Below are 17,499 nucleotides of genomic sequence, written 5' to 3' on the forward strand. Positions count from 1 at the left end.
GGTTGACGGTTGGACTCGATGATCTTAGAGGTCTCTTCCAACCTTAATGATTCTATGATCCTTTAGACACGTTACTCACCTTTTCTATGTGCCCACCCCAAAGTACACGTCCTGAAGTGGCGGCAGCAGCAGATTACTATTTGGCTAAATCCGTTTTTAAATTTAAGTCAATTCTGAAATAACAGGTTCCTCAATACTCTCTGCTAAAAAGATGTCTCATGATACCTGAATAATTAAATTGGTTCGCTAATGACAACCTAATACAGTTGTTATTAATAGCTCACTTACATGTGAAGAGGTTGCTTATACATAATATTAATTAATTCCAAAAAAGGGTTTTTTGCTTTTTAAAAAAAAGCAGGTTTATTATTCTGAGGTATCATCAGCATCTTAATCGAATCTTCTTATGCACTTGAAGTTAGAGATGATCAATCATACTCATCTCTACTGTCCTTATAACATGTTTTAAAATCAATAGCAGCCTGAAAATGTTAGCCATTCCATAAGTTATGGACTTCTACTTTCACAAAGGCATATCTGTAGCTTCTTACCTGACACTATTTCTGCTAACAACTGGGGTGTATTAAGTAACCCTTTACTAACAACAGGAATTGTGGGAACAGCCGGTACCTAGAGAGAGGGAAAAAAGAAAAAAGAGAAGAAAAATCCCTATTTTGAAGTTTGTATAACTTGGTATGTTCAGTCATATTTTCTACCGATGATGCATGTTTCACCTTGTCTCCCCCATACTACTTAGAAAGATCAGTTTTGCCAATACTTATATTGAAACCCGCAGGCCACAGGACAATGACAAAGACTAAGCTAGCCTTGTTTGAATAAGCCCAGCATGTTCTGATGGTAAGTCATAATGAAGACGCTTTGCCTAACTCAGCTTGGCAACAGATCTCTTATTTCAAGTGAAAAAGACCACAGCCATTAGCCAGAATTCACACTTACAATGATCACTTTAGTGATGTCATTTTTTTATTTCAGTTTTCTTAGTTATAGTCAGCTTACCTTTGTGCTTGGAATCGACACAGATGACTTCTGAGGCAATGGAATGCTATCAATCAGATCAAAAATTGCCTTGATTTTCTGGTCAGAGAGTCTGACATGCACCAAAGGAAGTCCTCCTGACACTTTAAACCTTTTTTAAAAAAAATTTGATTAAACTCCAAGACAAAAAAGCACATACCAGTTCTTGGTTTAAATCTTACCAGTACCTATACTCATACATTAAGATCACATCACAGTAAAGCTAGTGACACTGCATTAAAAACAGGTCTTGGACTCAGTTTAAGCAGTATAATTAGCAACCAGTGAAGGCGACCAGGGAACTACTAGCCAAAAAAAGGTTTCATAAAAAGTAGTAAGCTAATTCTATTTCTTAAGTTAATACCTTCGAATTATAAAGCGTAACTGAACCTTTGGGGAAAATACAGTTTTCTGTGAGTACACAGTAATTAGAAAGGAGTCCTTTCAACATTAATATATTACTTTGCCATCCTGGTATCTCTTTCCACCATCGATTTTGCCAACTGTACATGAATATCCATAGGCTGTAATATGTGCAAAGTTGATGGATGTTGAAAACGAGCCTTCTTCCAGTCTTCACCTGCAAACGTTCAGTAAATTTAGATGAAAAAACATTGCTTGCTAATTGCTTTAATTAAGGTATCATTAAAGTAATCAAATAGCATCACTACGGAAGGATAAAGAACCCACTCAAACTAGGGAAACCTAGAACAATTTGGGTAAAGTATTTTAAGAGCTTTTGAACCCATTTTCAGTAGTTCTTAACACTATATTGCCTTAGCAGCCTTAAGCCCAGTTCTACACTGAAAGATGTATCTGAACATAGAACCCTAAAAAAAAATAGGTACATGGATAGATAAATATAAAAGAGTAACCTAGCATTCTGTTGACTTCACAAATTTAAGTCCAAATGAAGCATTAAGGCCAATTTTAGCTGTATTTTCCTGCATACGACAGTAAACTTAATAGTTCTATGCATTTATGTTGCTTGCTGGCATCAAAGTAAAGAGGTGATACACAAGTCCAAACAAAATCAAGCAGCTGTGTGAAGAGAAACTGATGAATTTTTTCACAGTTTAATACCAGACTTGAGTATTATAATCTATCTTTTAGTTAACTACTGGTTTTGGTTTGCCTTTTTTCTTTAAAAAACATTTATTTATTACACGTAGGTAGCCTTCATCAATCATTTGAGTAAACAGCAACTATGTTGTTTTGTTACCTGTTCTTCCAAAAAGAAGTTGCACATTTTTTATTTGCACATCAAACTTGTCATAAGCTTTGTCCATAATCTCCTCTAAAGATGAAAAGCTAGAAGCTTGACTACTGCCTTGATTTATGCTGTTCAGCTAAACACATAAAGGACAAGGTAAAGTTAAGTCTAAAACTTACATACACGTGCTATTAATTCTAGTGAAGATGAAAAAGATGATTCATAGGAGTTTATGACTGACATTTGAACTCCTATAGAGAAGAGATCTTAATTCATTTCACAATTCACTTATCAAGAATAAATAGATTTTTTTTGTTACTTCTATCAATCCACTTAATTCAAGTTATGCAAAAACAATTTTTCTTATTCATTTACAGGTTTACTTATCAAGAATAAATAGATTTTTTTTGTTACTTCTATCAATCCACTTAATTCAAGTTATGCAAAAACAATTTTTCTTATTAGTTTACAGGTTTACTGCTGCAGTACAACTACAATAAATGTTTAATCAGTCAGCTAAAAATCAAGTTAAATTATTATAATCTTTTAATTTTATAGAAACAAGGGAATCAACTTTAAACCTCCAAGAGAAAAATTATATTCTCTTTTATTAATAAAAGGCTATCATTTTACAAAAAAGGAAACAAAACTTCATGTGTTTTGCTGAAGAAATGAAAGATATTAAATGATAAGCTATTACAATCATGGTTACAAAATGAAAATGTTTCCTGGGGAGATTAACTAGTACAAGTATGTCAGACAATTTAACAGCTCTGAACATTGATCAAATTGCTGACCCAAATTTATTTGCGAAGAAATATAGTAAGTTAAAACACATTCACATGGATGATCATCTTTGCCTTCTGAAAACAAAATAGTTTCAGATGACAGCTATGTTAAGAGAAAAGAATATTTTCTTCCTTTGAGCTTATAAGAGAGGGCATTTACATACCTGAAATGTACCAAAGTCCAAAATCAGCAAATCTGATTTTTCATGGTAGAAACCCGTCTGTGGAACCACAAGGTAGGAAGGTTTCAGATTAATCTTCAAGTCAAGGACCTTCCGCATTTCAATAATATGAACTAATCCTTAAATAAAAAGGAAGGGGCATTAAAAATGAAATGCTATTCACAAGTGAAACATTTGTGCCCATCAACATGTAAAGAGATGCTATCTATCTGAAAGATTAAGTCTTTACTCAAGATGCGTTCTTTTGTAACATTCTACTGATTTCTCACTAGACTCAGTGCTCCTCCCCCCAAAACATCCACTAACTCTCCAATTCAAAAACTCAAGGAAAAAAACCAATCCTATTTGGCCAGCAATCAAATCATAAGCAAAGTGCTTAGAAAATCATATTGAAACATTTTAAGACATTCATGGGTTCACCTCAGGTGAGATTTGTTATTATCTTACCTGTAGCAGTTCTTTCCTTGATTTCTTCCAGCTTCATTAATGTGGCTGATGTTAATCTTTCAAGATCCATTCCTTTACTTGTCTGAAAGAATTCCACCATTGCATTTATTGTTCTCTTTTCAAAAAAAAGACAGACAAGAATTATCAATATACACAGAAGTCTGAGTAAAACCTCAAAATAGATCTTGACAGAGCAAAGAGAATAACAGCAGAGAAAGGAGAATCAGAAAAAGAGGTAAGAGTTTTGGTTACTACTCACTGCATCATATTTTATTTCCACAGGCTGTGATTCAATAGTAAGACTCTGGTCAGCAGTACTATCCTCTGGGTTAACATTAAACTCTATCTTAAGTAGAGAAGACTTGCTATCCCCTATGGAAGCCACAAGAGATGGTACAATGTTTTCTTGTCTCAGGCCTGTAACGTACCAGTTTTCAAGCTTTGCTTCAACCCTAAAGATGATGGTTAAACATACTTAATTAGAATACAGAACACAGTTCTATCTAGGAAAGACAAGCATGATGAGAAAGCCTTTGATAAAGCCAAACATAACTAGCTTCACAGGACTAACATACCACATGGTTAAGAAATTGTTACATTAATAAACTGGAAAAATAAATAGGAGGCAAGTTGTTCACAGCAACACAAGGGTGATAGTTTCTTTTTACTTTCTGTTACCTGCAAGGTGGACTGAATATAACTTTCAGCTCATGTTTATTAAGAGAATCACTTGCAAGAGAAAAGAAAGGCAGAATATTTATGCTACATGTGAAAAAGAGTAGGCATGTTAACTATTATGTATTGATTTCAAAATCAGTTACGGACTTGTTTTGGTGCAAATTGGTATGCTTTACTGACAGCTTCCCTGACAGTAGTGTTAAGTGCAGTCAATAGAAAAATGCCTCTGAAAGAAAGCCGTGTGAACACCACCAAACCACACAAACTTCATTTGTCCTTAGAAATACTTATTAGATACAAAACTGATTTTCGGGTCCTGGGTCTCCACCATTGGAATCCCTGACTTTGGGAGGCAACACAGTTTGGGCATAATCAGTGTCACAAGCCCGGCTCCATTGAGATAACCTAATTACATTTTTCTAGAAACTTAAAACCAACAAAAGTATCTGTTCTACTGTTTCAGTCTTGCCAACTAAATGGCATGCATTTATGTAAAATATTCTCAAAGCTCTTTTTATTTTTGTGCAGCATTCAGGCTGCACCTTTAATATTCCCCAAAACAGTTTTTAGCAAAAATATTTCAAGAGTCAGCAGCTGAGCTGGTGATCTTATGCATAAAGTCAGAAGATGATGGAACTGCAAATGAAAGTATGAAAAGCATACAGACTCATTTTTCAGACACTGAAAATCTTATTCATTGACTGTATAATCCAGTAATTTGTGTTCAATATTTCTGGTGTGCCCTCTCTTAAAACACAGGAAGGACTCCGTCTCCTACATGCTGGTTAATCCCCTAACCACAACACACAGATGGAGTTTTACATTTCTGTAGGAAGTAAGCAACACATTCAGTAGCTTGGCTGGAGTGTGTTAGCCAGACCATTTCACACTGCTTAGGTATCACTTCCCAAAAGTAATATTCAGCACTTCAACATTTGGATTCAAGGAAAAGCGTATTATTGTTTATGAAGACTAACAAATAGAAAAAGTGTATTATTGTTTATGAAGACTAACAAATAGTATTCTTTTCTTCATTCCATTCTACATTATTCACCAAATTACGTGACCATAACTTTTCAACAGAATGCAATTGCAGAATGTCCATAAATTTAAAAGTCAATATACAACATAATGCACTACCCAAGAGAAGATGTAAAAAGTTGGGGGGGGGAGAAAGGAGAGGATGTTTCTACAAAAAGAAGATACCAATCCAATTACTTAATGGCTTGTGCTCCTGGGCGCTGTGATATTTTGGTACTCAGATCAATTATCTGTACTTTAAGAGTTTCTGCCACATTCTTGTCTTCTTTAAGTGTAAGAGAAGTGCTTAACAGCTTCAGTGTCACAACATGGGCAACATACTAGTGAGAAGGACAGAGAAAATTGAAATTAGTCATCTTGATATGAATAATTTTTCAGAACTCCTAATTTCAACGAAGCTTTAAATACCACATTTTGTTAGATATTCCAGCCAACAAAGGTAAGAAACACATCCCTATGTAGGAAGGGGAGAGTCTTTACTTTTTTCCAACCCTTATCAGTCATTTCTTTAACATAAAACAGCGTATTTCAACAAATGCAGAGCAGATCACTACACACAGATCTGTATCACTTTTCAAGGTTCAGGGAAGCTTCTTTAAACTGTGAAAGCAAGCGTAGCTAAACTACACTCTGTTAGCAGATCTAGCAAGATCAATGAACAAGATCATCATAATCCCAACAAATAGCTACATTTTATTAGACATTGCATATATGCCTGTGTTGTTCTTGCTGCTGAATGTCATCTCTTGACTTTGTCAAGAAAGGGTTTTGGCTTCTTGACACACATACCATTTTATGACTGTGTCAATCAGCAACTTCAGAAGAATCAAATAATACTTCCTATCTGAATTTGAAGCCTGCACCTTTCTTCAGGGTACTGACAGAGATGAAAGCACCTTTACACCTAATTTGTCTGAATTAAAAAATTGAAGTTTTTCTACACAGGTAAGCAAGGAAAGCGTGAAACACAAATAAAAAAAAAAAGCACCAGTACAGGGCCCTGTTTGGGCTGTGTCTCTTCTTTGTTGGTAAGAGACACTTGCTGCTGCTCTGCTCTGTTCGATTTGACAGGAACACAAGTTCACACAATAGCGCCCAGGCCTCCATGTTGCCACTCAAACAATTCTGAACTTCCCTGTGTGAGGCACATGTAAGCTTATAATTAAATTTAACAAAAAAGATACAAGGTTGGGAAGTTGGGAGTGTTGGGAGGCCTGTTGGGAGAAAAGACAACACCCTCCTTGAAGGAAATAGTCTCAACATAAAAAGTGCTTCTGTAAGTGATGAGCAACTTAAAGCAGAACCACCAGTCACCTTAAAATTTACAACAACAATGTAATAGCGCCCAAAGAAAATAAGTATAGTGAGAGAAACCTTACCATTTCACATTTTCTTAGTTGTCTACTTTCTAGCTTTCTTCCTACAAGCCCTCTCAAGAATACTATACCTGTAAAGTTCTATCTTTTATTCCTTTGCTTAACAAGCCAAAAAATATCTGTCACAAAAATGTTTTTTAATTTTATGCTTTCCTTTGTGTAGTAGAAAAAAAAAAAAGAGTACTACAACTGAAGTTTCCTAATATTAATCATTAGGACAAACATTTTAATAGAAACGTAACATGATCCTTCTAATAAAAGCATCACTGAAAGTTATAAACATTGGGTCAAACAGGAAATAATAACATGCTAATGTTCACCTTTATATAAACAACAACTATTCAATTATCAGAATCAAACTGACTTTGGATTTTAAAAAAAAAAAAAACCAAAAACCAAAAAAACCCCATCAAACCAAAAAGACCATACAGACTAATTTAGTTTTCACCACAAAAGGTAGCAAGAAATAGATGCAATGAAAAAGCTAACATGGAATCTTTTTTCATTTACAGTTAGCTTTTTTAATTCTCTTCCAAGTTGCAAACAGGCGTCTATCATTCAGTTTCTGTTACTTCTAAATCACTCCAGATTAGGGCTGTGCACAAGGCAGAAGAACACCAAAGAAAACATTAGCCATTCTTTGTGTTTTCTGAATAATTTTTTTAAAAATAATCTTCTTTGTTCATTCAACATAGATTTGACTTGCACTGACACACATTCTACTGCTTAAGGCTAACATGCATCAGAAAGAGGTTTTTTTGTTTGGTTGGTTTTTGTTGTTTGTTTTTGTTTTTTTCTTTTAAACCATCCCCATGAGAAGTTGCTCACCTGCTTTGGTAAGGAAAGGTGATGGGAGCTGTCACTATATCCTATAGCAGTAAAAAGCTTAGCTTTCTCTTCTGGTGTCATTAGTTCATCAATAGCTAAAAACCAAAAACCCACAAAAATCTGCACTTTAATTAGTAACAATAAGCATTTTTCCTCCCATTTGTTTTCTATGGTACTTAAGTTCTGCTGACACATTTTTTTGATTCTTCATATTGCACTAAGTTCCATATTGTAAAATAATTTACACAGAAGCAGTCTTCGTATATGGCATTACATACGTAGCACAGAAATCAGTATAATTTATATTACAAGAGTACCCACAATTCCCAACAATTAAAATAGCTTTGAGGAGTACTATTAGAACAAATCTCTGGTCCAGACAGCAAATCACCAGAATACAGTATTCCAATCGTCACCTATTACACTACAGCTATAAGCTTGATACTCTTCTCCTTACCACGATTCTGAAATGCTTATGGCCATTTCAGAAGTATGCCTTATTTGCCAGCTCAATAATTATTAACAGTAAGTAATACTATAAAATGGATCAGTACTTCATTGCACTGTTTATGCCATACTCCCTCCTTCTGCATAGTAGGAAGCAAAACATACTATAACTTTCTTCTTAGTGTATACAAAAACTTGAAGTCTATAGAAATTAGCGCGCTACAGTCTACACCTACTTTCAGGAACAGGTGATTCTTGATCTTCTTTTTTCCTAGATTCTCTTTTACCCCAGAAACCACCAAACCATCCTCCGCCTTTTTTTTCTACTTCTGTGGTTTTCTTCTTCAGTAGTTTTTGTCCCGACCTTATTGTCTACAAACCAGACATTAAAATACATAATTAATAGAATTACTATATATTTTGTTTTTCTGTAAATAATGCATGTATGTATGCATGTTGAACAGACATTTAACTGATGAACAGCAACACCACCCCACAAGGGATTAAGAGCACTTTGACTCACTAGACAGAAGCAAAAAGAGATTGGGGTGGGGGACATATGTGTGTGTGTATGTGCACGCACGCGCATGTGTGTGCAAACAAGCATGTGTTATTTTTACTTTGGACAGCCTTTTTCTACACATTTCACTAGCATTTAGACTACAAAAAGGCAGGAACCACATGAGAAGACAGTATTTAAGAAGATACAAGAAGCAATTACATTCCTTAAACCTAGTAGTAACAAACCTGAAGACTGGTCCTGTACCATTACACGTATTTAGAACTTTTAATTTGTACTCAGGCTTTCACCTTGCATTTTAAAAATCAAGGTCTGATCACAAACACCTCAAAAATAAGAAACTTCATTATTATTTTTCCATCTTCATTTTACATACATTCTGGATGTGTAGACAAACACTGAGGCTACATTGGCATGAACAGTAATTACATGATGCAACTACAGAGGTTAATTTTCATGTTAAGAGAATAGCTACCAGTAGCGTGCTTCTCAGGACGACTATTCTGAGCTTGCCCTCAGTGTGCTAGGTGTTTTTGATCTTAACTGCAGATACAACACTTCTCATAATGTTACAACATGCCACTCCTTGTTAAGTGTCACAAATGATTTCCAAAAATCAAATGCAGCTTGAGACTTCATCTACCTTTTAACAATTCTCTCAGAGTTGTCTTTTAATTAGATTGGCTGTCCCCTAAAAAGAGAGTATCTAAAGGTGTAGGTAGGATGGGAACAGCTGTACATGCTTGATCTTGAACAGCTGCAGAGCCAGTGTTGAAATAACAGAAGTCAAAGGAAGAAAAGAATCATTAAATCATCACCCTTAGACAATTGCCTGAATGGTACAAAGTGGGTAGCAGTAACACTGTGCACACCCAAACCTACCAAAACTGGTAGGTTTTTGGAACTGGCTTCCAGTTTGGAAATTGATTTATTCTTGTCCTGAAAGGATAGGAAACTTGCCTTCCCACCTCCCTATCCTATCATACTCATCAGCACAAATTTTTTCAAGATACTATCATGACAAAACCATCCAATTCAAAGTGTTACAATACTATAGAACAAAAATTATTTCTTACCTCAACTTGTGCTTGTTGTCTTGCTAAGATTATATTGAAGACATCAAGCTTTCTTTCTAGGTCCTGTAAAAATATATGATGAAATCATTTGCCTCTAAAACACATTTAGGAAAGGCTCACCACTACAAATTCTCTACCAGCTGCTTCGTATTTACACTCCAATTTCTTTCTAGACCTGCTCCTTTCTTTCAAGGGTATACCTCCCCCAGAAGTTCACTAGAACATGAAACCTTATGTTAGGCAGTCTAATTTTTTTTTTTTTTAAATAGATTAATCTTGCACTTCCTTAAATGCATCCAAGTTCATTAATCCACAACTGAAAAGGGTTTATTTAAATGGCACTTTACTAGTATTTTCTTTCTTTCCACAACAGGTTACACTGAACTTCAGATTAAAATGGTATTTCCACAGAACTCTTGTGCTCTTGTAAAACCGACAACCTTGATTACTGTCATGTATATTTAAAGAATTATTTAATAAAGGGACCAAGACATACTTTCTCCAAAGAGAAAACACACATACCTGAATTTGCCTCTGTGTTTCTTCTGACAGTTTACTCTGTGTCAGCTTGTTCTTGTACATATTTTTGTAACTCTTCAGAAGCTGCCTATGTTGTTTTATGTTACTCCATGACCACATTCGAGTATGTCTTTTGATGTGAACTTCAAGAACACTGTTACCTGCATATTTCCACCTACAACAATTCCACACTTGTAAGCAACTTCCCATTTCATTTGTGCATTACAACTTAAAAGTTGCAGAGGTAGTTTATTAATATGCGAACACTTCACTTACCACTTGTCATTTGAGTAACTTTGTTTATAAAAATTTTAAATGGTTTCAACATCCCTTTTGAAAAATAGACTGAGTGCTTATATTTAATGCCTGAAGAACTATAAATCTGCATTCTCTATTGACTTCTGCATGTTTGCAAATTTGGTCTGTAACAGAACTAAGTACACTTAAGCACTTTGATAATCAGCATCAGTTAGTACTTCAAAAAAATCCACAAAAATGTGTATCAGCTCAAAACTTTAAAAATTACAGTTGCCATACATGTTTCCCTTATAATACATTTGCTAATTTTTTTCGTTAGTCTTTCTAGAATTATATTCTAACCTCTAAAGAGAACATCGGCATTTTGTTCAGAGATTTTGGGGACCAGGGTTAGCTTTGCAAGTCAGGTTTTCATCACTTGATTCTTTCACATGTTCTCTTCTGCAAGCCTTTTCTACTTGGCTAAGCAAAGTTCTGTGAAAGTCATAATGATATATGCAATCTACTTTTAAAACTACATATAATCACAAAGGAGAATGAAAAGACTGGAGAGGACTCCAGCATCTCCCAAAGAATGCATGAACGTACATACAGCTTACCATTGTCTGGCATTTTTATGGAGAGAGACATTTGGCCTAAATCTTCTGTATGGCGCATTGCGAACCATGTAATCTAGGGACTCCAGAAGGTCTATCATGCTGAGGTACTAAACACAGAAAACCAAGTTTCTTAGCAGAAATTCAGATTTTGTTGCATGCAGTACTTAAAGTATACCATGGTCTTCAGTATTCCGCAACCTATACAGAAATTTAAGCCTATGCATTTTCATTAGTATGTAAAAGTGGACCAACTATACCCATTGCTCTCAAAGGACACCACGGTACAAACTTCCGGCTTCCTTGAAGAACAAAAATAATTTGTATTTCTGCTAGCCTGCTCAGCACAAAGTCTTAGGTTTTCTCAAACCAATCATATTCTCTTCATTTGTCAATACACAGTTTCCCCAATTTCAGAACTGCCTTTGCGTTAGTTAACCTTATTGGTACTGTTCTGAACTCAGATTACACTCTGACATCAATAAGAGCTAAAAAGCTATCTAGCAAACTAACTAAATTATCACTTACTAAAGGAAAACACTAACATTGCCAGGGAGCTATCTAAATGAGTTCCTTGATACTTAGCAGGCTTTCTTGCCAAAGCCACTATACTCCATTCATTCCCACCCTTGCTTCTATCTTGGCATCTCTGCTGTTATAATGTTGGCTTATAGTTTTTTAAGATAAGGGCTGCTCATAAGAATGACTCCATTCTCTATGGGAAAGGAATGCTATTGGAAGGGCTGAATACAGATCTGATGGTCCCCAGATAACAGGGGCAGAGTATCAGGATCTAGCACCAGGAAGTGACTGTTATGCAAAGGGAAAGTGATCCTACACTTTTTCCACAGTTACTGCTAAACAGTTTAGACAGTCTACTTGCATATAAGCAGAAAATTCCCAAAGAAGAATGTTTTCCAACAAAAAAATCCTACAGTTCATCACAAACTCTGAAGTAGGTGATAACGGATACCAAGCCAACTTACCTGTGGCTTAGTGAATTCAATGACAATTCTCTGTACTTCTACGTTACAATCAAGCTTGGGAGTTTTTAGTTCTACTTCTGCATATGGGTTGATATACAGTCTTGCAGAGGCTGATACTGGTCTAAAAACTTAAAAGATAAAAAAAATTGAGATTAATTTTATGTTTACAATTAAAGTATGGGAAGCGATCTTAAAGCACTTATTTCCACTGCCTGAAACATCCACTTCGTACTGATAATGTGTATGCTCAAGATCCACAGAATCAGGATGCAATTCTTGCCAAAAATTAAGATAGCCCAGCAGTAGTCAAAAAGCATACAAGCTCTAATATGTTCTATTATGTTTAGGTTTTTGTAAAATAAAGTTAGTATGGGCATGCCTGCATGACCAGGTCAGGCTGTTGTATACTAACATGCTCAGAACAGTTTATATTCACTCATTCCTAGCTTACTTACTGTACTGGTAGTCTTGAGGCTGGTTACCACTAGATGGAATTCCTCTTTTCAGCTGATCCTGTAAAGGAATATGATACTGTCTAGCAATTTCTGAAGAGCATTACTTGTTTACAGTTCTCCAAGCTTTGAGTAGACCAACTTAAGTTCACATGTATTTTGCAAGGGCCTCCTTGCCCTAAATGGGAAAGCTAATATAGCACAAGCACTTAAGAGTGAAGGGTTTAAATACACCAGATTAAAAAGAATTTTAAAGTTTCTCTCATCAAGTGGAAGGCTAGTACAGTTTTTATTCAACTTCTGTCTAAATCTTGCAATAACAACTAATGTGTGTTAATTTTGAAACATACAGCTCACGTGTACCTTCAAACATGCAGCATCATAGATCAAGCATTTGTTTTTAAACTACTTGAAGGTACCATTTATTCACATTCTATCCTTCCTCATCTTTAGCACATAAGGAGGCAACTTGAGCCTTCTGGTATTCTGCAGGTATGAGAGGAATTAAAGACAGAAAGAAGTTAGGGAAATAACAGAACAGCCCAAAAGGCCTGAGAAATATCATGCTAGAACCGAGTCTTAATTCAAAATGAGGTCTGTCTGATGCTGTAGTTCTTCGGCAATTTATTGAGAACGCTAGATCCGTGCCCAAACATTTTATCTAGTTTCAGAATTGCAATGGCACAATCAGTTAAGGCAGGAGACCTGCTTTTAGGAAGATGTACATATTAGCTATTACATGAAAGCAGATGAAGTGCTTGTTCCCATTGTATTTTATAAAGGCTATGAATATTAAGAGTTGTTTTTACAAGGAAAATATTTTGTAACTACAAATTTTTTCAACCTAATACTTTTCCCAGTTCCTTATTTAAAAACTGTTTTGTATTTAATAAAAGGTACACTTTCTCATTAAAAATATTTGTATTTCAACTTATTTCCTGTCTGCTGATCTATATTAATAAAAGCTAAATTTCAATGAGATTAAGTATAAAACAGCTAATCTCACAACCAGCCATACACTCATGTTATTTAAATACAAAGACTATTGTACGAAAGTAACAGATTGCTACAGATTACACAGTTTATTCTTACTACAACATAGACCAATTAGCTACTACGATAAATCTGATTTCCTGATAATGCTGCTTAAAATTAAGACCAAAACAGCCTGTCTGGATGGAAGATCTAGCTTTCCAGGAAACAAGCTACACTAAAAATTACATATAAAACGTATTCAGGTATTTAATACACATAATGTTACTAAAAAAGACATGTTATTTGCTATTTGTTCAGTTCCTGTACTGGTTTTAAAATTCTGAAGCAGAGAGGACTTAACAAGTAGGAGAGAAGATTTACACAAGTAATCTTATGCCCATGATGAATTCCATTCTTCCCCTGTGCTTCTTCAAATCTTCTCAGATATGTTCTGAGCTTATTCCTGCTCTCCCTCTCTTCCCCTTTTAGGCACAAGGACACAAAGACGACTAATCACATTTGACAAATTTAAACTAACAGAAGTAATCAAACAGTCAAAAGATGCAAAAAATCCCAATAATGGAGATGATGCCAGTATGCAAAGTGATACCAGTATACAGCACCAAAATTGCTAAGGATTTCAAGAACTGGAAAAACTGCAAGTGGTGAGATGCTTCAAGTTAATAGGTGGTAAGAATACTGGATACTATTTGCACACTGGAATTGCTCTGCCTCAGCACTCAAAGAACAGTTTACACACAGGACATGCCACAGGTTTTGGAAACAAGCAACTCCACTTTCCAGTCATGGTGAGCAAAACTCCCAATTCTTTCAGAAAGAACCTGTTAATAACTTCCTTGTTGATGGAATAGAAAGTGGTACTTCCTGATACATAAAACTTTAGTTCAACAAAACCACACCAGCATCTTCACTTGCAGCTTAGTCGATAGTAAGTTGAAGTCTCCTTGAAAAGGACTGAGATCTAAGCTGCCAGACAGTGTCAGGTAAGCCCACAAAGCCATCTGTCCACAAGCATGTCAAGGACTGATTCACAAAGGATCTTTCTGACGGTGCTAGAATAACACATTTGAAGCACTAAGACTTTTGCTGCTGTCAATTCAAACTGTGTATTGGTTTGCATTTACATTTCACTTCAGACTGAGATACAACAGAGAAAATATCCACAGACAGGTAATTCTGAAGACTCCCATAGCTAAAGTAACTTGGCTATTATTAAAAATACGTAAGCATTTCTGCTAAACTAAAAAGGCAGAAGTGGAAGTGCTCTGAGGAAATTCAGCTCTTTAAAGAACAAAGCAAGAGACTGTAGACAGGAAAAGAAATCAACATATTCATAGTATCTTCTACATACAATGAATTTACACCCCGATTTTGAGACAATAAACAGTACCCTACAAGGGGAACCAGAACAAAAATAAAAGGACTTAGGTCTCAAGTTCCACGTAACAGACAAGATTCAAAGAACGTTAAACGACTGGCTGGTTTTAAACACTTCACAGTTTTGATTCAACCTTCCATGCTAGTACCAAGCTCACCAAGTTAAGCGTATATTTTGTTAAGGAGAGAATAAAACAAAAATAAAGATACCTGTAAAAGATGAGCACAAAAGAAAAAAAGGAAACAAGTAGTATTGTACAAGGACACACAGAACACCTGTATAACCTTTATAAACATAATGGGTCAAAAACTGCACCATTTTTGCACAGAGAGCACCTATTCACACCAGAAACGGAACGCAGATATACAGACAGCATACACTGCACACATGATCTTCTCCACAGTAAAATGAAATGAAATTCAAACTAACAACGATAATCATATGTCTGCTATTCCAAGCAAAGTGACTTGTTTTCATAATACGTTCTAAAGTTCACTGAGTATCTTAGGTTCTGAAAGTAATGTACTACCCAAAAGCTGAGTAGAACAACTAACTGTTTCTCATTACCTAAAAATGAGCTCTTTTAACCACATGAATGAAGTGGCCATCTGAAATAAACTTCTTAATAGTAATGATGCTTTTACAACTCAGAAGTCCTCAGCTGTTGTACAGGAACAAGATGTGTGCCCTTAGCCACAATTTATGTCTATATAACTGCCCTATTCATACTGCCAAAGTTCCCAGTTCCTCTTCTGGGAAAGTAGGACTTGGAGGATAACACAGCAATGAAATGAAAGCAAAACAAGTACTTCACACACTTAGAATATTACAAGTTGCAGTATTCCACTGCTCATCTAGCTAACAGCAACTCAAAACATGAATGAATCAGAAAAAACTAGACATAGCCTCCAGGAGACAGTATTCCAGCTCATCTAGCTAACAGCAACTCAAAACATGAATGAATCAGAAAAAACTAGACATAGCCTCTCTATCCTTTCCCTGTAATTACCATTTTAAGATATCTGCCTCTCGTTCTGTCTTGATTTACCCTCACTGCCCTCATGCTGCCTCTCATCTTCTGCACTGGAGCTGCATCATCAATTTCTCTAGTCTCTACACCACCTGAGTTAGCTTCATCAAGTTGGAAAAAAGTATTTCCAGCATCATCTTTTCCATACAGTCTATCTTAATTATGTTCCACCCAACCTCATTTTCAAAAGTCTTCATTATTCAGCCCTACTGCTCATTCCACATTTAAAGCTGTGACCCTCTTCTGTCTATCAAGCATAGCATACTCGTTCACCCATCCATGTAATTTATTCTATTAAAGCTCTTCAACAAAGCTACTTCCCATAATAAGGGTTGCTATCTTAAAGAACTACTACATTAGCCCCTCTGCAATTTTTTGTTTCTTTATTTAGGTCTGACAAATGGATACCTACCTACCTAAGCTTTGGTTTATTAAAAAGCAAAAAACCCTTTTTTGTTTTAACATCTTGTTCTTCTATCTGGCTTCACTCTATTGGTTAATTTCAGCCATGCAGCTTAGGTAATCTTGATAAATGGATGTAAGTTCCTGTTCCGATAAAGATCTAATCTTCTGAATTTTTATTAATTCTATGCTCGTTTACTATCTCAATATTGCCTTTTTCATTACAGTGGCTATGCAATAGCTCATATAGCCCAGATATTCAGTAAAGAGTACTGGGTAAACAGCATGAAGTCAAGATGAATATGCCAATAGAACTTGATTTTACAGACGCAGTTTCTGACCATTTCTAAAACCTATAGGGGTTGATAACACGAAGGTCACAAAAAAAATACTAGCTATCAATGGTGCAATGGATTAACATATGACCCTGGTATCAGAATACAGTTGGCCATAAGTGTGAGGAGTGGGGTGGAAATTAGTATGGTGTAGTTTTGAATACTACAACAGCTATAGAATATAGTACGCATTTTCTTCTACATTACCAGTATTTGTTCACGGGAGCCATGATAATACATTTTGCTGTGTATGTTCCAATAAGCACTGAGGCTGTCCAGGCACAAAAGCTGTGCAGGAAAGAAAACATTCAACAGATTCCATAGTCAGTATTCAACCCATTCTATGAACTTAGCTTTCCATTTGTGGTAACAGAAAACAAATGAAAGCAGACTAGACAGCAAATCCACTATTAGCATTGAGACGTATTTAATCGTATAATACTATTTTTGAAGTGAAAATTGAATTGCTAAAAAGCAAGTTCTTAAAGCACACAAGTTCATGCACATCTGTTAAATGCGACTCTGGATTGCAGGGGCGAGGGTGCACAAAACCAACATTTGGCCTAATAAAGAAGCCAGGACTATTAAACCCTTCCTATAATCATTCCTATAATTTCTTAGATCTTTGCATACTCCTTTCAGCATGGGGTTGGAGGGCAGGCAGAACAGAGAGACTGCTTAGCTACCAGAATCCCAATTACGTTAGGCATACAAACTAGAGTAGGAAATGGCAATTTGACAACCTATTTGAAATCATAGTTACCACGCAGACTTGCTGGATAATGCATTTAATGACGGGATCGCTGTTTGCATTTAAGGCAAATCATTTAAACCATGGAGTTGAAAGCTATGCCTTACATAAAGCCAGTTATTTGTGCTCTACTTCTGTTTGAACACACAGCAAAATTAAGGAAAA

The 17,499-nt window shown here is 35.6% G+C and overlaps 1 protein-coding gene across 1 annotated transcript in view; it reads right to left on the reverse strand.

Annotated features, from left to right (window-relative positions):
• Nucleotides 1–17,499, reverse strand: part of VPS13C (vacuolar protein sorting 13 homolog C) — a 101,247-nt gene that overhangs the window by 66,461 nt on the left and 17,287 nt on the right. The window contains exons 11-26 of the mRNA XM_009274008.1: nucleotides 16,791–16,871; nucleotides 12,446–12,503; nucleotides 11,991–12,118; nucleotides 11,008–11,114; nucleotides 10,154–10,325; nucleotides 9,632–9,694; nucleotides 8,272–8,407; nucleotides 7,589–7,683; nucleotides 5,562–5,704; nucleotides 3,925–4,117; nucleotides 3,666–3,780; nucleotides 3,201–3,337; nucleotides 2,258–2,384; nucleotides 1,498–1,615; nucleotides 1,018–1,147; nucleotides 552–630 (exon numbers count right to left, since the gene is read on the reverse strand). Of these exons, the coding sequence (XP_009272283.1) occupies nucleotides 552–630; nucleotides 1,018–1,147; nucleotides 1,498–1,615; nucleotides 2,258–2,384; nucleotides 3,201–3,337; nucleotides 3,666–3,780; nucleotides 3,925–4,117; nucleotides 5,562–5,704; nucleotides 7,589–7,683; nucleotides 8,272–8,407; nucleotides 9,632–9,694; nucleotides 10,154–10,325; nucleotides 11,008–11,114; nucleotides 11,991–12,118; nucleotides 12,446–12,503; nucleotides 16,791–16,871 (1,882 nt within the window). The remainder of the gene's footprint in view (nucleotides 1–551; nucleotides 631–1,017; nucleotides 1,148–1,497; nucleotides 1,616–2,257; nucleotides 2,385–3,200; nucleotides 3,338–3,665; nucleotides 3,781–3,924; nucleotides 4,118–5,561; nucleotides 5,705–7,588; nucleotides 7,684–8,271; nucleotides 8,408–9,631; nucleotides 9,695–10,153; nucleotides 10,326–11,007; nucleotides 11,115–11,990; nucleotides 12,119–12,445; nucleotides 12,504–16,790; nucleotides 16,872–17,499) is intronic.

Source organism: Aptenodytes forsteri, unplaced genomic scaffold (genome assembly GCF_000699145.1).
Source record: "Aptenodytes forsteri isolate BGI_AS27 unplaced genomic scaffold, ASM69914v1 Scaffold239, whole genome shotgun sequence".
NCBI lineage: Eukaryota > Metazoa > Chordata > Aves > Sphenisciformes > Spheniscidae > Aptenodytes > Aptenodytes forsteri.